This window comes from Chroicocephalus ridibundus, chromosome 10, assembly GCF_963924245.1.
Source record: "Chroicocephalus ridibundus chromosome 10, bChrRid1.1, whole genome shotgun sequence".
NCBI lineage: Eukaryota > Metazoa > Chordata > Aves > Charadriiformes > Laridae > Chroicocephalus > Chroicocephalus ridibundus.
Genome location: NC_086293.1, coordinates 17,070,738 through 17,090,949, shown reverse-complemented (window position 1 = coordinate 17,090,949; position 20,212 = coordinate 17,070,738). Strand labels below are relative to the sequence as shown.

The following is a 20,212-nucleotide window of genomic DNA, read 5'->3' as shown; positions in this document are numbered from 1 at the left end:
TTTTAATTTTGGAAAAAGTTAGATATAGCAAGCCAGGCGAAAGTGAAATCTGTGTGCGTGGCAAGGGATGGGATGTATGCTCTTCATGCCCCCTCCCGCATAGTCCTACTTCTCTTTTACTTTTTCTTGGAAAAAAAAATCTGGTTTGTGTTAGTGGATCAGGAATATCCCAAGTTGAGTCATCTAAGCCTCTTCACTGGAAACAGATAGAGTTTTTTGTGTCAACTAGCTTTCTCTTCATCAGCTTTTCACCTAGATCAGCCGGATTGCGTTTCCAAACTTTTTTAACCAATGATGAGGGTTAGAAACTTAAGTTTTACTTAGATTCGTTCCTGCATTTCAAACAAGCTGAAATTCTTGTGTAACCATGTGAGCACAGGAACTGCAGCGTTCAAACCCTCAGGAGCTGACGCCCCTGGAGAAAGGGCAGTTTCTAATACAAGATTGAGGACAGAATCAAGATTATGACTTATTTTGGGTATGATTTGCATAACTCGGAATCTAAGATTTTCTCATGAAGGGCAGAGCTGGTGGAATAGTTGGCAAAAGTAGTGAGAGGGGCCCATGTTTTCTTGAAAGTCTTGCCCTTTGCTTTACCCAGTTGGCCGGCCATTCACAGGTTCTGTTGGCTCCTTGCTGCCATGCAGAACAGTTGAGCTGGTTTGAGTCCTTTGGGGACTATAGTCTTCACTGTGAATTAGAAGGGATGAAAAATCTCTTCATCTATAGCTTTTCAGATTAATATAGTATGGCAGCAGACAAAGTGAAAACAAAAAATGATGCATGCACTTTCCTGCGCTATATAAGAAAATGTATCTGAGTGTTTCCTCCGTGTTCCTCTGGATTCGAGTCTTATCGCATCCTTCGTAAATCGCTGAGAAATTTGAAGTTTATTTGAACTGGGAATAGCGACTGTATAGCAAGGTGTTGAGCCGCAAGATGGAAAAGAGTGTATTTGATGTTTCCTGGGTTTAAGACAGGTAGCCGAGTAAACCCGAGCATCCTCTGTGAAACTGCTGCTGGCAGACTGATTGCTTTCCTGCTTCATCATTAGTGAGCATCTCTGCCAGTTAGTTAAATAACTAGGTCAGCCTGGGAAAAAACATGTTCCTTGATCTTCTGTGCTGTCCCTCCTGTTTTCCCATGTGTTTCTCTTTATAGCCCATTTCTCAGCTACCCAAGACGGGAGCGTGTTTGCGTTATCAAGCGCAGAGCTGGGGAGGAGAGGCAGGTACCTCTGCCTGCCAGGGGAGGTGGGAGCACAGGACCTTCTCTCCAGGTGCCTCAGAGGCCAAGGCAGAGGCGTGCTCACGCCCTGTTTTAGGGTTTCCCCGTTGCTCTTGACTGGGGAGAGGATGCGCTTTGCAAAGCTGCAGCATCATCCCCTCCACGGAGAGGGCAGGGAGCAACCGCTGCGGGTACCCAGTGGCTCTGCAGCCTGTGTTGCTCCCTGCCCAGCGCATCAAGGAGACAAAGAAGAATTTAGATGCAAATCCAGCCCACAGGGCCATGCCCTTACTTGACAGGGTACTTATTTATTGTGCAATACGGATTAAATCTCCTTCACCGTGGCCATCGAGCTGCCCATAGCAGAGCCTCGGCGATGGCCAGGACTTGGAGAAAGTTTGTGCTCCTGTTGCATGAATTCATATCGCAATTGCCTGACCTGATTAGGTTAATTATTTCCAATCTGTATATGCTCTCAATTGGAATGAGCAATTCAGGCTCTAGCTCTGAATTATTCTTGGCTGAAACTGTGATGTAGTGATGAAAGAGGCAGTTGCATGCAACACGCACTGCATCCATCTATAGTCTGCTCCTGACGGTATCTCCAGAGCTTCACAGTTAATATTACAGACAGGTAAAGAACTACCGAGTAAAAACTGCCACGTATTGTTTCATCCTTTTCTGAAAAAGTTCTTATCATATTATGCCGTATCATGTCATAAGCATTTAGCCTTCTGTCTACTAGTTTTAAGCCAGATTTGAGTCAAAATTTTTATATATGTGGATGGATGGGCTACTTAGCTTATGCTCTCCCTGACTTAACTGTTGTTTTTCAGGATTTCTTTTTATTCCCTCCTCCTACTAAACCCAAGAGCTTTTCCTCCTCCTTTTTTTCTAACAGCAGCAATAATCTATGTTTTAGCATTAATATCTGGTGCTGATTGTCCCATCATTTGTCAATAGCATACATCCTCAGCGTGAAGATCTTAGCATTTTGATAAGAATTCGTAATAGTTGAACCGGGGAGCCGGGGGAAGGGAAAGGCATCCCATTTGTTGCATTTAGCTACCGTTTTTTTTCCTCACATTTTTATTGCTGTGTCCTTCTTTAATAAGATTTTAGCGTTTGATGAATATAGCTGCCTTTTTAAAGTCTAAGCGTCCTGTAATAAAACATTTCTCAGGGGAAAAATTATTTGGTAATAGCATTTTCAGGTTTCCCTCTGAAAACGGATAGCATACCAAAAATGTTGGGCTCATCCCTTGTCCGTTAGATTTTCAAGGAAACCGGGGGAGCTGGGTGCCGGCGCGCAGGGGGTCCCCGCAGCCGCTCTGCTCCCTGACAGCCCCCGTATGAGGCACAAGCATGTTTCGTCCAAAGTGCTGCACCACGTCTGACAAATGCCTGGGCACGAGATGACAAGCCATGTTTCCCCGCAGACAGACCAGTTCTAATAGCTTTTCTTAAGCGGCTTTTTACCTGCTCTGTCTCAGCAATGGGACTCATAAATATTTCAATCGTTCATGACCCCAGAGCTGAATTCCAGGCTGAGCTGGGTTATCTCCTGCACGTGCGTAGGGGAGAGGGGCTGATCCGTCGGTGCCTCCCAGCTGGGGTCTCCCCTGCACGGAGCCACCAAGCATGAGCGTGTCCTGCAGGACACCGGTTTGCATCACCCGGAGGAGAGCTGGTCACAGCGTAACCATCAAGGACAAGAGAAAATGGCCTCAAGCTGCACCAGGGGAGGTTTAGATTGGATAGTAGGAAAAAATTCTACTCTGAAAGGGTTGTCAAGCATTGGAACAGGCTGCCAGGGAAGTGGTGGAATCACCATCCCTGGAGGTGTTTAATAGACGGGTAGACGTGGTGCTGAGGTTCATGGTTTAGTGACGGGTTTTGTCAGTGGTGGGTTGGTGGTTGGACTCGATGATCTGAAAGGGCTCTTCCAACCTGGACACCTCTATGATTCTGTGATCAGGCAGCGGTCAGCAAACTGCACCCAGCACAACCGATGCAGATAAATACCAGTGCAGATTTCACCCTTGAGTGAAATCAAATTGACTATGAAGAGATGTTTTTAAAAAATTGTGATGGGCCAAGAGGCCAATGTTCCTGGGATGTACAGAACATCACTTACACCATCCCAGCACAGATGGGAGCAGCAGCAGCAGCGTGAACCCCAAAAGGCATGGTGATGGAGAAACTAAGGGGAAGGAAACAGTCTGTGATTTTGTTTATCCTCCTGGAATAAATGCAAGGGTTCAGGTTTCAGGATGCTTAGCAGTATGCTAGCATCGATAAACCAGCTACTGGTGAGCAGGAGCCAGGTTGGCTCTGCGACCAGAGGGGTGCAATGGCCATTAGCTAACTTAAATTTGCGGGAAGCAGACTGCTTATTGCAGCAGCACGGCTACCAATCCCTTCAGCTGGTTAAACCCCCCGATAACCTGCGCGGGGTTGTGTCTGCTCCTTGCATGCTGCCCTGCGGAGGAGGAGTCGGAGAAGGTCCTCAGCGGGGCTGAGCCCTCTTGCCTGGGCAGGAGGGGCACAGGCAGCACCGCGGGCTGTGGCTGCTGTTGAGGGACCAACCGCAGTGAGCACATTAGACCTGCTGCTTCTGCTGGCTTTCCCCATGCTAAGTAATGGATTTCAAAGGGATGGAGCAAGAGGAAAAGAGCATAAGGCTGTGGCAGCCAGTCCTGCTTTGGGCTAAGATGGAGCTGTGGGGCTTCTCACTCTTGGCTCTTTGGAGGGACTCTTTATCGGGGAGTGTAATGATAGGACAAGGGGGTAATGGTTTCAAACTGAAGGAGGGTAGATTTAGTTTGGATATTAGGAAGAAATTATTTTCTGTGAGGGTGGTGAGCCCCTGGCCCAGGTTGCCCAGAGAAGCTGTGGCTGCCCCATCCCTGGAGGTGTTCAAGGCCAGGCTGGACAGGGCTTGGAGCAGCCTGGGCTGGTGGGAGGTGTCCCTACCCAGGGCAGGGGGGTGGAACGAGATGATCATTCTATGATTCTATGTAAGATCAAAAGGGTTCACTGAAGACATGAAGTCAGAGCGGGTAACGGTGTGAAAGCACCTCCTGTTGTAGGTCTTCCCTCGTGCCTCTGGCCCTCGGCTACTCCTGCCCACCGCGGGCATGCCCACGCCTGCCCCTGCCCAGTATTGTACGGTCATCTCTAAGGGAGCCAGGGCTCCGCCACACACAAATGTTTCGCAACGTAACTCGTCTTGATTTGCAGAAAGTACTTGAAAGAGGGTGGGAAAACCCTGGGAAAATACCAAAAGTGAAGTGGAGACCGCGGCTTTTTGCCAGTGGCAATTATTTTAAGTGAACCGCCTGGAAATATTTTTGCAGTTTGAAGTGTCGGGTGGCGTATTTTGAGCAGACAATATTGTTAGCGTGTCGAACGTGCTAAAAGTTGACCGACAAAAGCACCTGGATATTTCAAACATAAATAGGCTGTATCAAAATAGATAGGGAGCAGATGGCCTGGCTCCCCGCACACCTTGCTGACCAGAATACACGAGCAACACATACAGCCAAAATCTTGCTGTCTTCAAAGCTGATCATCTGCAAAGGCCAGGGTTATCCTCGTGCTGCCCTTTATCTGTCAGGCACTAACGCTCCTGCATGCACTAATTAGTATATCCTAGAAGGATCATGTACCCTGGGCTTGCTTGAACTTGTTACTACCCCAGCAAAGCGAATCACCTGTTCTAGAGCTCGGCCTCTCAAGAGGCGGTTAGTTGAAAAAACCTGCGAGCTGAAATCTGATCTGCGGTGGAAAGAGCCCAAAACGCAGAGGGCTGGCTTTGCCAGCTCCCTCGCGGCACTGCCTGTGGCTGATAAACGTGCAGCAGAGTCTGTTTCTCGCTCGCGTTTTTACCTTGGACGCTAAGACCAAACATTACCATTCTGCGGATTAACCGGGCTGTAAGGCTTTTCATGCCTTGTTGTACGGTTCAACAGATGTGAAAGGGAATTATCACTTCAACATGATATCAAGACTTTTTTTTTTTTTTTAGCTGATGGCAGATTACTAAGCCTGAATTCTTGTTTAATTTTAGTGTGTTAATTGATGGGATAATGAGCATTGATTATATGTGTTTTGGCTGCGTCATTGCAATTACAGGCTCTGTTTTATTCATGAGCCAGTCCTAAAGAATGCACTAGAGATCTAAGACAGCTTAAACCTCTCAGAAAAAGGCTCTGAATTGTTTGAGTAATGACACTCTTAGATGGAAAATTAAAGGTTCCCTTTTCCCATGCTTTTTAAGATAATTAAAATCCAGGAACAGTAAGGTGGTGAACATCCTTATTCATTAGCCTTCAGTAATTTAGCTTCTACTAAATGAGGAAAACATTTTAATTCTCCAGGCCATCTGTTGCAGTCTCCTTTGCGTGTCCTGTTACATAAAGTCTCATCCTGGGCAGTTTTAACATCAGTATTGTATCCTTTCACCAGGAATGATGAGCTGGATGAGGTACTTGAAGCCCCTACCTATTAACAGACCACCCTGGGATTAAAACGGCCGCTCGGTCTTTTAGGTCGAACTTATCCTGTCTAGACGCCTGTAGGCAAAGGATCTGCGGAAAGGAGGCCGTGCACAGAGATAGGCAGCGTGACGAGCTGTGTGTTTTCTAATAGCAATATCCATGCCAATAAATAACAAAGTTCATCGCAGCCCTTCCAGCCTCTCTAATGTGCGACTGCTCTGCCATATGGCTCCACGCTGCTTTTGGAAGCCGGCAGCATCCATTCGGGTAGACAGGGAAGCAGCGGCTCCGTGCTGGATGCTGCTTTGCAAGCGGTTTGGAGGAAGAACAGATCTCCTCTTTGCACTGCACCGAGGGAATTAATATTAGAGCAGGAGCATGCTCACCTGGGATAAATGGTGTGTCAGGAATTGGGAAACACAGTTTCTGACGCCGTCTATAGGAACAACTCACTTTATAGCTTGGGGCAAATTACATTAGCCCACGTTAGAAAGGTTTCTTGTTAAAATGATAACGTGTATTAGCCGAATGGATTCAGTGTCTTAGTTATTCCTGCTGCAAAGTTACATCCCTACAGATCTAAAAGGATTCAGGCTCCATTCATGTGGTTCGTTTCTGTCAAATTCTCACATAAAATAAAAGCCACGCTACTTGCCACCCCAGCAGTGCTGCCTTACAGGGGCTGCTTTAGACTGATGTATTTAGCCGGCTCCATGATCAGCAGGTAGCACTGACATTATTGATAGGGGCCGACTGCAGGCAGGTGGCTTTGGCAGGGCAGAGCCTGAATTCACCTGTTTGCTGTTACTCGAGTTGCTTAGAGATCACAAACACCCTGGCCCCGAGATGTGCGGCTGCAGAGCCAGCGTTCCCAGCACCAAGCAGTCCTCGGTCCATCAGCCAGCTCCTGCTTCCACCAAAAAAAGCCCTCCGGCCGCAGCAGACATGCCCAAGCGGTAAGTCATCGCTTTGTTCTTTGCATCCCCAGGTGATCTGCCATTTGTCTTGAAATTTGTTACCTGGATGTGTTTGTCTCTATCACAAGCAATCTCTTCCACTGCACCTTGGCTGCTCTGTAATTAGTTTCCAGCACTTCAGCAAGAGCAGGCTTTAAGTTTTAACAGAAAGCAGGGAGGTGCTTCTCCTATGTGTGAGTCCTGCTGGAAATAAAAGCTGTGTGTCCGCTCCAAACTGCGAGCACTGGTGAGTGGGGGATGGCAGACCCCTCTGTACTTCCCTGGGGATGGGCTTAAAACTGAGAAACTTCCCAGAGCTCTTTCATATTCTGAAGAAATTGCTTGAAGGATGTGGCAACGTCCCTCTCTTAAAATTATTTAATAACCACCTTTAATAACAACTCCAGGCCACTTGCTTAGGTGAAGAATTGGGAGCTGTGCGATGTTGTGTGCTGCTTGTAAAGGCCATTTTCCTTTCCGCTGCATCTTCCTTCCCACCAATCTCCCTTGGGAAGCCCTGATTTCCTGGGGGGATTAAATGGAACAGAAATGAGCAAGCCTATTCATGGAGGAACTATATATACCCACAGAATTCACCGGGTGCTAACTGTGCCTCTCTTCTCTCTCCCTGCCAGGGTACCTATAGCCAAGCAGCTGGCGTCAGTCAAAGGTAAGGGGACCCATCTGTTGCCCCTTGGGGGTTCAGGTCGTCCAAGGCCACAGCCCAAGTGCAGTAAATCAGTAAATCCTGGTGACTTAGAGCAGCTGAGACCATGCAGACCCTTGGCCGGTGCAAGACAGGGGGGTCTGGTGGGTCCCTGAGCAACGTGCCCTGGCGTTGATCTCCATCTCCTTTTCTGCTTGCCTTTGCCTTAAAAATCACAGCCCCAGTCATCTGCGGTACCTGATGGCAACTGAATGCTGTGAGTGCACAGTCTTTAGGAGGAGGCTCAGGAGTGGGAGGGGATGAATCCAGCCAAATATTCCAGCCAAAAATCCCCACTATACTGTAATGCTGAAGTGCAGCGCTGATGCTCTGACATGGACAATTCTGTTTGGCCAGGCTTCCCAGGTGGGCTATATTTTTCCCTCATACAGGATCCTGGGAGTCCAAATGCATCCAAAAGATGGCCGGTGTGGCCTGTCACAGGATCACAGAATGGCCACCTGTCCCCACAGTGTGGCAGGCCCTTGCTGGGTGCCCAGGATGGGGGCAGAGCAGACAGGTCTCACTCATCCCCTTGTGTTCCCGCTGCTGCGTGCCCCAGCTCCGATTGAAAGCTCCTTTTCGGGGTGTGTTTCCATGGGACAGGAGGCATGTTGCTGGCCCACTCCAAATAAAATCTGGGCCAGGTCCTCTGTGGGTATAAACGGTTTCGGTCTCATTAGCTTTAATGAAACTACACAGATTTCCGCCCACTCAGGATGGTTCTGACAGATTCCTTTCAATTATATCTGAAGGGCCACTTTTTCTGATAGGCTGATAACTCCTTTTTTTCTCTTTTCTTTTTCTCCCCCCCTAGCTCTAAGAAAAGGCTCAGACCTTGAAAAAGCTTTTGCTACCGCGGCTTTGGTGTATAACAACTCTGCTGACCCCGAGGGCAAGCTCAGCAAAGCTGAAACCAAAAACCTGCTACAAACCCAGTTTGGGGGTTTCATACGGGTGAGGGGGTTCGGGCGAGCGGGTGGTGCTGGAATGGGTGAGCTTTGGGTGCAGGGATGGCCCCAGGGGCTCTGCCCTGCGGCTGGGTGAGCATCAGCCCCCAGGGTAATCCCAGGTGGCTTCAGTGGTTGGGTACAAACATCTTCAGGGAATTGAGTTGCTTTACATTGAGCCTGCATCTAACACAGGGCTAAAGGAGGGGGGGGCAGCAATAAACCACTGTAAAACCACTGAAAAAAAAAAAAAAACAACCAAACAAAAAACCCCCTCAGATGATGACAAGAGGCTATAGTTATGAAGAGAAGCAGCCCGTTGTGTTTAATGGGGTGTTGGATAGTTTGCCAGAGCACTGACCCCATACCAGGAGAGCCAGCCCCGTGCCATAGAGCTGCACACGCTGCGGTCACTGGGGGGGCCCCTGGGAGAAAGGGAGCGGGGAGAACCTCTCCATCGTCACCCACCCGGGGTGTCCCATGGCAGCCAGGTGTGGTGAAAAACAGCTATATCAGCACTTGTGCCTGTAAACTTCTTGCAGGTAAGTGTGGGGATTTTTTTCCCTCCCGAAATAAAAAAGTTTTTATCAAGTGGTAGAAAAAAAACTACGTAGGACTAGTAAAAAGAGCTCAACTAAGTAAATGAGAGAGGAGTTTAGGAGTAAAAGCATTCTTGAGGATACCTTTGCTTCCAAGAATAACAAAATAACATGACTGGTTGGGGAGGGGGAATTGGTACCTAATTAGAACCTGGGCACCTTATGGAAAAGGACTTGAAAATATCAATAGCCAATCAAATTTGGAATCATGAGATGTTTTGAAGGTTATAAAGCTAAAAAAAAAAAAATCTCCTCTACCTTTATTTTTAATAAGGAAATATGAATAACAGACATGATACATAATTTTAATAATCCCTTCCATTCCAAGAGTAATGTCCAACAGGACAGAGAACAGCAGCTACTGAAGTTATGTCTGTAAAATCAACAGAGACCTTCACAGTATACATTTGAGGACCTGTCTTGAGGCCAGGAGGGCTGGTTGGTTGTTTCCTCTCTGTGGTTTTGTCAAGATATGGGACTCCATTTTTTCCATCAGTTACCAGCTACATCATCGTCACTGCCAGATTTTCAATCACGACTAGATGTCTTTAAAAAGACGTATTCTGGATTCAGGTGGAAACTTTGGGGGCTGGTTGTTCTCCTGTCTGATTGCAATAATTCTTCTGTTTGAGTTTCTTTGGATACCTTTAGAAAAACTCATATGAATGTGGATGTAAAAACCTGAATGGGAAGATAGAAAAATACAATAATTTTTACAGAGGTGTCTGTCTTTTTTTTTTTTTTTTTATAAAGCAATAAAAAAAGAACTGCATGCTTAATATCTCTTTTCATTTAAAATTCTCCACAGGGCCAAGAAAACAAACCCAAGTACCAGGAAATAATTTCTGCCCTGGATGAGGAGTTGGAGAACAAAATTGATTTTGAAGATTTCATGGTCTTGTTAGTCAGTCTCACTCTAATGTCTGACCTGCTGCAGGAGATCAAAAACGTGAAAACCACAAAATGATCAGTGCTTTAAAAGAAGCAATGGCTTGGCACTTTATAAGGAAAGCAGGAGTGAACCGCACGCGGAGATAAAACTGAGTGCCTGGGTACCCTGTGCTGGTCCCTTTTAAATGGAATAAAGTCTCGTCCAAACCTGGCTGAACTCACTCCGCTAGAGAAATGGTCTGTGAAGTTTTGCTGCTCAGGGCTTTGCGTTCACTGCGTACGTGCTTTGGGAGGGGGTGCTGGCTGGCTCGCGGTGGGTCCCGAGGCTCCAGCACCAGTTACCAGCTGGGTGCAGCCCCCAGCCCAGCTTAACGCTGGGAAAAGGCAGCCCACGCTCTCCCAGACCTCTCCACCATCTCTCGCATCACTGTGGGGAGAAGGATGGGGAGACCGTGTCAAAAAAGTGCAGCCCCATCTCCCTTCGGGGCAGCAGCATGAATGGCAAGGCAGGTCGGCTCCCCAGGGTCTCCCAGTTGCCCCGGTGTGCTGCCGCCCCGAGCAGAGCGATATCGGTGATGGGTTTCACAATTGGCAGCGACTGCAAAATCTGTTGCAGCCTTTGGTAAACATTGACTTTAGCCTGCGTGGTTTCCAACCCACCATTAACCCTTCTGAATGGAGCGTTTCTTTATTTGTATTTCCTCCTCCAGCTGACCTGTTCATTGAGTGACCGCTGTGGAAGGAATTTCAAGTCCAGCATTTGCAGTGCGTCTTTGGCAGCGCTCTGCTTGTGTGAGCGAAGGCACAACTTAGTTAAACGTGTCACTCGTCTGAGTCTGTTGTTTCATGAAACTGGGAGGAGGACAAACCAGATAAGCAAAGAGGTGGTCCAGGCTGGGGATGGTGGGGAAAAAAGGTGGCCAATAAAATGTTTGTATTGGAGCTGAGGGATATTGGCGACCCAGCCACGGGTTAAATGCTCATCATTCTAATCTTTGTTTTGATTCTGACCTATAGGAGCCTGGCTCAGAGCCAACGTTTAGCCCACTGTGACATCCCGTTGGGGCACGAAATGCAGTTTCACGCCCCAGGAACAGAATGTCCTCTGTAAGCATTTAACAAGCCTCTACCAAGAGAGTCGAGCTGAGTGAGCCGGCAAAACAGTGCAACCCTTTTCGTTTTCTCTTCTTCCTTCTCTAGAAAGGAGAAGACAGGGATGATTTAGCTTTGGTGCATAATTTTTTAAATAGGAAGAGATCAAAACCTTTGGTGTTAAAGGAGGGGAATTGATGCCAGCTGAGTAACAAGATTTAACTCCTCAACATAAAAAGGGTCTCAGTGTTTCCAGAAGCTAAGAGGGTGTTTTGTAATGGATTTTTCTTGCAAAGGAAAGACATATTGCAGTAGGAGGCCAGCAGCCAGTTGTTTTGAGAGGGAAGGTCTGTGTCTTTGTGCAGTACAGGATGGAGCTGAAAGAAGAAATGCAAATGGATGCGGTGGGTTTTGAAATGAAGCTCAGCAGGAAAGGTGCTGCTCCGGGGGGTTTGAACCTCGGCCAGGACTTAATCTGGCAGCCTCATCCATGCGCGTATCACAGCTTCGTATTGCTGACGTGTTTCTACTGTTGCTCGGTCTCTTCCCCCATTGCCTTGGGTTTTGGCCAGGTCGAAGGTCCATGAAAGCTTAAAAAAAAATCAGCTGATGCTCCTTTTCTGGGGTAGAAAGATGGATTGAATGTGAGAGTCCCTAGAAGGCTTTCCCATTACTGAGGTAAAGAAACCATGGCACAGCCCTGAAAAGCTTGTTTGGGAGCCACTGGTGACTCAGAAAGCATGAATTTCCTAATATCCCTCTGTTACAACACAAAGCTGAAAGGAACAATATTGTGAAGCCAATTAAGAAAGAGTTCTTTGAAATCGCTAAGGCCCTAACACAGTTTTTGTTATTGCTGAAATGTTTCTTAATCTTGCATGACTTGAATTAATGACTTAAGAGGCCTTTTATCAGATCAATTCACTTTGTCATCTCATCCTATGCAAACCCTTTTTATTCTAGTGCAGCGTGTTGTGAGCCAGCGTCCCGAGTCCCCGGCTTCGATCAAAAGCTTGTGCTAAGCACAGTAAAAATCCAAAGTAAGAAGCAATTGCTGAACAACTCAATAGCAAAGTCGTTCAAATGGTAGGGAAGGAATCAGAGGTGCAGAAAAACCAAGTGCCTGTGCATGTAGCAGAGCTGGAACTGGATGCCAGTCCATGCTGGGCCTCTCGCACAGAAGACGGTGGCTTTCCAAGAGGCTCCGTGCTGGTTTCTGCAAGGGATGCTGAACCAAGTGAATGGGGTGTGCGAGGCTTGATCTGCATCAGCCCTTGAAAGTCCCGCCTGATGCTCAAAAGCAAAAGGACGCACTTGGAAGAGCCCCGGCATCTTCTTATAGTTGGGAGTAGGCAGAAGTTTGCAGCTTGGCTGTGGAAGATGCTCTTTTATTAGCTCAGACTATTTGTGGCTGCCCTGAGCACTCTCAGCTAACGGCTTTGAAGCTGATCTGGTGTAGACAGCATGTCTGGCTGCATCCTTGGGGAGCTGGCTAAAAGCTTGCTTAAAAGGCTACTGTTGTGCTTTATTTTGTTCCTAGCTTGCTCCTATTGGAAGCAATGGGAGTTCACCATCGATTTCTCATAGCAGAGCCCACGCAAGTGCTAAGGAGCCGAGCAGGCAGCTAAATTGACGATATCTGCAGGCTCCTCTGCCTCAGCAAGTGTGAACATCATCTCAATACCTGATACCCCCTAGAAGTGAAGGCAGCATGAAGAGCAGCTAGTCAAAACCTGACCTCTGTGGGCTTGGAGTTGGGGTGGGATTTGTGCAGCTACACTGTCCAGGTGCGAACAGCCACCCTGGGAAGCTCTGCAGACCTTGGATCTAAGTTTAAAGACCTGTTCTGAAAAGTCTGAGTCATCTCTGCAGTTGCGTGAGCTTTCAAATTACTGCCAGAGGAGAAATGGGGGTCAGGGAGAGCTTCAGCCTCAGATCTTTAGCTTCCATTTCCAAATATCAGCTCAGGAAGGCAGGTTCATTCTCCTACTTTAATTAGCACACCTACGGCTTCTCCCCATGACTTCCTACTTCATATCTGGCCTTAACTCTGCTGGACTTGGAAGGTTTTGAAAATCTGGCTTTAGTCTAATCTCTAAGGTGCTCTCCCAAATCGTAGGGCAGCTCTTGACCTTCAGGGGGTGAGTCATGGCAGAGTTTTGCACATCGAGCTTTCTGTCAGGAGCCTGGGGCCACACGCACCGAGCCTGCAATTTTGCATAAATATTTTAGGAAAAAGAAATACGGTCCGCAACTATCTCACGGTTATTGCACCTTCAGTAAGCCCTCCTGTCCGGGGCACCAGGGCCTGGGCGCTGAGGAAAACCTGCAGTCTGGGAGACACTTTGCCTGTCTCCTCCTCCCTCAAAGTAAGTGTTGTGTTACTTTTTCATGTAAAATAAAACTTGTCTTGGTCGCACACACTTTGCAAGTACCTGTGTGATGCACATTCCCCACCTCGGTACTTCCATGCGTCGTGGCCCATGAAAGCTTCTCAGCAGCTGCTTGCTACATCCACTCAAGTGGTCATTGCAGCAGGTCACTTTGCAGAAAGAGGTAGAGGTTTGCATCATAGTCCACCAGGGTAGCAGTTAAATTGTGGCCACATGGTAGGAAAACCTTCTTCAGGAGTGTTGGAATGACTCAGAAAGATGCTACGTGGTGCATCCCCTTAGGAGCTCACTACAGAGCAGATGAAAAGCTTTGTCCCAGAATTATGTTCTCTCCAATGTGTGACAGTTTGTGAGCCACAAAGGAGCACTCTGAAACGCCTCCTGGAAAACAGAAAATCTCTTTGTTTCAAGCTCAGTCAGGGAAGCTAGATAAAGAAGAGATGGTGCTTTTATGGCTTTCTGAACTGACAGCTTTTAATTCCTGCACTGACTTCTACTGCAGTCAGTGGTTTACAAGGCTTCCAGTGAAGCTGTGTCTTCTCTCCTCGCTTTGTTCATCTGCTCTTCCCTCATCCTGCAAGTGTTTATAGCCCTAGTTCTGAGTCCTCCTCCAGCAAAGGTAAACAGCAACTAGTGTTCAGCAGACAGATCTATCAGGCTGTCTCTCTAAGCCCCAACTGCACAAAACAGCCATTAAACATAGATAGATTCAGAGCCATGGGACTTATCTTTTATTCATTGTTGTTGTAGGAGTGAGTTTATGCTATGCATAGCCATAACGAGAGTCAGTCCCAGCATCCAGCACGTAAAGAGGAGGTGAAGCCGTGATCCCCCAAACTGAACATAAGGAAACTCATGACATCAGCCCAAGCCCAGCACCAGGTGCCTGTAGCAGAGGCTGGTTGTGCATATCTGGTGTAGTTCCTTGGTCACCATTCCTCCCATTCAGAGGTCCCAAAAAGGCCAACTTGGAAAGGATCTCCTGTGCAGAGAATCACAGGTGGTGCTTGGTTCCTCTGGGCCAAAACACAAATTGGGTTTTATAGCGAATGAGTGTGTAATGGCTTGCCAAAGAGCCCTTGAGTCTCAAACAGGACCTGGAGTACCTAGGGCCCCTGGTCAGGCAGGGACCCCTGCTGCCCAAGCTGTCCCCCAGGTGATAGCTCCTCACGCGACGGCAGCATGAGCTGCAGCCCCTTGCAGGGATGGGTGGCACCTTTACATTTCTGACACCCACAGTGCAACCCCTGGAGCCAAGGGACCAATTTGCACTTGTGATTTCCTCTTCATTTTATTCCCCTTGCCATGATCAAGGTTTCTTGGTTGCCATCTGCTGGATCTTCAAGACTAGAGAAACACAAAGCACAGCACATGCTCCTGTGAAGCTGCTGCAGAAATCAATGAGAGGCCAGGACCTCTTGGGTGGAGGGAAGCAGCTCCTCAAGTGGGCATGTTTCTAACCCTCCAGTAAAACCGGCAGCCCAAAAAGATTCAAAAGTTCATCAGTGGGAAAATCAAGGCCCTTCCTGTCCTGAGATGATCAATAAATGACGTACAGAATACCAAGAGCTCTTCCACCCTTGCAACCTCCTGCACACAGCAGCTAGTTGGCCTCCGGGCACTCTAGCATCACCGGAGCAAAGGAGAACAAGCGTCATGGTAAATGATCTTTGGTGAAAGTCTTGGCTTGCTGCATGCGATTACTGCGTGGCTCGTTAAGTATTAGCCAATGTTACAAAATGAAATCTGAGCTCTCTGGAAAGGCAGCTAAAGCTAGGACCACTCTTTGACTGGATAAATTGATGTATGCTAGGTCTCTGCTTGAGTTTGAAAAACAAAGCTGGCTAGTACTGGAAACAGTGCAAGTATTCTTACAGTGGGGACACATAGAAAGATCTACAACCCAACCCTGAGGCCTTCCCTTCTCCTCCAATGGTGGCCCAACATTTCTTTGGTTCCTTCTCCCAGGGGTACAAGATTGGTTCACTTGGACACCTGGGGCTGTTGGAGGAAGCCTGCATGCAAAGGTTGACCCAATTCCCACAGCCGCTGGTGGATTTTTCTTGATCTAACTGTTCTGCCTCCATCCCCACATGAAGCTCTTTTGGGCTTTGTTTGGAGACAAGAGTCACTAGCAGAAACATCCAGGTTGAGCATTATACGACAGTTTGCTTCTCGAAAGCTGGCAGGGGCAAAAACCACATCGGGACCAGAACACCAAGAGGTAAACATTCTTTTTCCTTGAGCACCATAACTGGTGTCACAGCTTCCCTGGGTTTATACCCCACTACGTGGATTTTATAAGGTTTTTGCCTAATTAATTAATGAAAACAAATTGCAAAATTACCTTCTTATTAAACTGATCTCACTATGGAAATAAGGCTGATTACTTCCCTAACAAACTTTAATTAAGCAGCTACAACAAACTGTAATAAGGAGCACAAATTAAACCCAGATCACACTAGACGTGCCTTTGTCAAACGCTGTGTTAATACTGGGCAACATACACAATGATTAAATGATACAGAAAAGCTCTTTTCTGGTAAAAATCTATCCTATTCCTAGGGGAAGAAGAGTTTATATAAAAACACCATGTTAATAACCAACACATCAGTGAGTATTTATCAGGAGTTTATTTCTAACAGCAGCTCTTAACTTGCCTGTTCTGCAAGACTCAGCCATTACAGCGCTTTTTATCTCTTCTCTAAATTTATGCTTGTAGTACACATGACCCGAGGTTATTGCAAAGCCTCTGAGAAACAGAAAAGCTTTATTACCTGCACATATACTCCTCAATTTGTCTTTCCTCTTCTGGCTTTTTAGTGCTTGGATTCAGCTCAGCTGAAAACAGAACACAATTTGAGAGCAATTTGCATAAGAATTGCAAGCAGAGGCCCACACAAATTAGGCATTAATTAATGAACACCTAAAGCCTTCTGCTGAATGCAGCCTGAGGTGAAGCAGCGATGGGAGTGCTCAAGTACAGGTGAGGGAAAGAGTGAGTAAGCATATCAAATAAGAGAGCAACTCTTAATTCTTCTCCAATATTTATTCTACCTCTGGAGACCCCAGGAGAACTGCAAACTTTTTACCCCTGATAGAGGATGACGAGAGCTGCCCCTTGTAGCAGAGCTGGGTTGAAAAGAAAGCTCTTCCATGTGCATTTGAATTCATCCAGCAAATCCCAGGATGTATCAAGCATGGGATGCTGGGCTCTGGTTGAGGAGCAGTGGTGCTGCAGAGCCCCCCAGCCCGGGCAGCGCGTGGGGGCAAAGCAGGGTTTGGGGTGCTGGGGTGGGTGTTTGAGGTCTGGGAGGTGGGTGACACGTTGGTGTCCCTGGACAGGCAGGCAGTGCCTCAGAGATGGGGTGGAGGAGGCAGCAGGTTTCTGCTGCCTGATGGAGGGTCTGGGGGGAGGGGGGGGTTTGCTCCTCTCTGGGAGTAAAGAGATGGCTGATGTAAGAGGAGAGTGGGCTGTAGACTTGAAGGAAGCCTGAGGTTGAGTCTGGAGGCTTTTGAAACCCGAAGTGACTGTTTTTCTTATGCTGTTGGATGCATACATCTAACGTGGTGGAAAACGTCTCCTAAGGAAACTCAACGTGCCTACTACCCCAGAGCTGTTATAGCCAGAGCCTTCAAAAGAGAGCATTTTGGTTCTTGTTCTCTCCTCTTTTCTACCCCAGAAAAATGTTTAGCAGCTCTTCCTTAAGCATTTAACTGGAAGTGCTCAGCTGCTGGGTGTTTCAAATCAGCTCAGAAGTTCTGATAAAGGGAAAAATGCTCTTCTTCTGCAGAGCCCTTGGGAGAGAAGTTGAGGCGCTGGACTTCCCAGGCTGAGCAGGTGGGAGAGTTGTTCTGTGCTGTCTTACAGGTAAGTAAAATATCTTCTTGCATCCGAGGTTCATCAATATGCAAGAAAACAAAAGCTGGTATTAATCAAAGTGCGGGGTTTGTTGGTGTCCTTGACCTAACTCAGTTGTGAAGCTGTCTTGAGCACAAAGTTTGCATCCTGGTAGCTTTAGGAAGGTCCGGTTGGGCCTTGCTGCTTCTTTTTGTAAGCACCACGAGCTTAGGAAAGGCAGGGTTGTCCCTTTGAGCTGGAAGCCACATGAGCCATCCGCATGCTTTCCTGCAACCTGGGAGCATCTTGCTGTTAACAATTATTTCATAACAAAATTCCTGGCTAGATGTACGCATCCTAATGACTACTGTGAGCCAGCAGGGGCCAACAGGTACTTTAAGATCAATTAAAGCACCCTGTAAGTTTGCTATAATAATAGACTAGAGCCTGAGTTATTAGCTAATAAACAAATGAATGGAAACTGTTAGTTTTTAAACGCCGTGGTATCAGTTGCTGCAACATCTCAGGTCTCTGTAATGTCTCACAAAAACACACGCTGCCCTTACGGGCTCTTCTGGAAGCTGTTGCGTGGCTCTTGGTGTTGAGCGGCTCTGCTAGTTGTCTGCCCGCCTGACCCGCTGCGTGACTGGGATGGAAAGCGGCTGATGCAGCCGGGATGCGTGTGCTTCCCTGGGGAGAACGGGAGGGTTTGGCTGCTGGGACCGTAGTAGAGCCCAGGCTCGGAGTTTGGCGCTCGGTTTGCTCTGAAGGAATGCATTTAACTTGCTGCGAAGGTGCTTCTGCTGCCATTGCTCCACGGAGCCCTGCATGCCGCTGTGTTGCGTTTGGTATTGCCGACTGCCCCCCTCCACGTCTGCCCTGTGAGAGTGGCTGGTGGCGGATATCCAGGGAAAGACTGTAGAAAAGGACGTGGCCATTACCTTATATATATTTTTGGTCATATACATATATGAAATATATGTTAAAAAATAGATCATATAATTTGGCTTATGTATACACAAGCTATAATATATAGGTATTTATATCTAAGCTATACATGAAATATAAAATAAAATCTTCTCCAGTTTTCACTGTCCTGACTTACCTCACCTGTGAACTTTCTCTTACTTCCAAATGACTTTCCAGCCCATTTATGACTACAGTGAGTAGTACAGATCCCTGGGTACCTCCCTGCTCTGTGGAAAACCTGGGGCTTATTACTACCCTTGTGGGTTTTGCGTTTTTTATCCCTCTAGTTATTAATGCATTAAAGGATCCTTCCTCTCATCCTGTGACATCTTAGCAGCTTTAAGTGCCTTGGAGAGGGGCTTTGTCAGAAGCCCTTTGGCATTAAAATGCTGCTAAATGGAGTAGGCAATCACTGCTGGTCACTGCTCCTCTCGCGCTGGTGCGATGTGCTGTCCTGGTCCCTCCCTGCTGCTGATGCTGCTCTTGACAAAGCTTTCCCCCTGTTTGCCAGGCACTGAAGCTAACAGGTCTCCACCCCCCCACCCCTACTCCAGGGCTCTCTTTTGAAACCCAGTGTCACATTTGTCATTTCTCATGTCTCTGGTATTGATGTTAACGAGAAGAGGGGTTGTCCACCACAGGCAGTTGTGGCTAGCATATGTGGCTGGACATCTTAAAAAAAAAAAAAAAAAAAAAAAAAAAAAAAAAAGCACTTTTTTTTTCTCTTCTATGAGCTGAAGACTAATTTATTGGCAGTAAGAGTGTAAAGAGTACAAAGTCAGCCCTTCTCGTAGCTTAGCATCTCTCTTTTTCTCTCTTTCCCTGCCAATCAGCATCCCAAAAGCGCCAAGAATTTCATGAATGTTTGGGTTTTTCCTGGCATGAGCCACCTTTTTTTTTTTTTCTTGTTTTATTTTAAATCTGATTGTTCAGAAACTCCTCCGCTTTAATATAACCCATTAGTTTATAGGGAGATGGCAGAGCAAAGGGGGTCATAGCAATAGCAGAGATTTGCTGGTTGGTCTGTAACACCCTGCTGTGTTGTAACTGCATCTCGCTGAAGGTAATTACCACAGAAAAGCCATCATTTCTTCTCGAGAGACCCCTTTTCACAGGTGCGCGTGGTGGGAGACAAATGCCAGGTCCCACATGATGTGTGCTCAAGCGAGCTCTGAGACAGTGCTCCAAAATCAGGTTTCTCAATTATTCATTAGTTAATGGCTCCTTGGGGATGTGAAGAAGGCTGGGACTTGGGAGCCTGTGTAGAAATACGGGACCAAAACCTCAAGGGGTTTACATTACTTACGATAACGAGGGTCCTGGAGATGCTCTGCGTGAACCCGGTTTCAAGGAGGGGCACAACCCGAAATCCTCCCCTATGGCGAGTGGACTGGCTCAAGGAGCAGCCAATACACCCCCATCCAGCAGAGCCCCCAAATCTCCGTACGGGGTGAGGAAGGGTGAACAGGGATGCCGTGGGAAGTGACCTTCCTGAGGCTGCCATGCTGCTGGTGGAGCTCTAGGAAAGAGACTGGTGATGGATGGTGCCTGTACTGGGGTAATTGGAGTGACTCACACACTGAGATGTATAGCGCAATGCCATATGCTCTCCTTAAATGTTTGTTGGCCCAGCCAAACCCCAGCTCCCGGTGCTCTGCTCGTAGATGCTTGCTTGTGTTAATAGTGACAAGTCACAAAACTGCCCTGACACCTGTCTTCTGGAACAAATATCCTACATGGAGTGTATCGTCACCTCTCCCTTCACCTCTGCACTGAGCCCTCTCCTTCCATACGCTTCAGGATGTCCGAGCCCAGCTCCTGGCTGTTTGTGCTCATCGTGCCAAGGGGAACCTTCCTGACACACACCCCCCAGCCCAGACTTTGGCCCAGGGACTCTGCCCTGTCCCTGCTGTGCCGCAGGGTGTGGGCGCTGTTGGCCAAAGTATCGAAAATAAAAAGTGCATGGAATATTTAATGAGCTTTTTCTTCCAACGAGTTTTCCCTGCTTTACTGCAGGGCTCTTAATTTGATGAATTAATGTAAGACTTGCTAATGTAGCAGCAAAGACAGCAGGCAAAGATCTGTC

At 47.4% G+C, this 20,212-nt stretch overlaps 1 protein-coding gene across 1 annotated transcript; it reads left to right on the top strand.

Moving 5' to 3' along the window:
* The first annotated feature begins 6,542 nt into the window (after positions 1-6,542).
* SNTN (sentan, cilia apical structure protein) lies at positions 6,543-10,657 on the top strand. Its single transcript, XM_063348364.1, has 5 exons — positions 6,543-6,685; positions 7,321-7,355; positions 8,209-8,348; positions 9,749-10,068; positions 10,542-10,657. The coding sequence occupies exons 1-4, from the start codon at positions 6,576-6,578 to the stop codon at positions 9,905-9,907; spliced, it is 444 nt and encodes a 147-aa protein (XP_063204434.1). The 5' UTR covers positions 6,543-6,575; the 3' UTR covers positions 9,908-10,068; positions 10,542-10,657.
* The last annotated feature ends 9,555 nt before the right edge of the window (positions 10,658-20,212 follow it).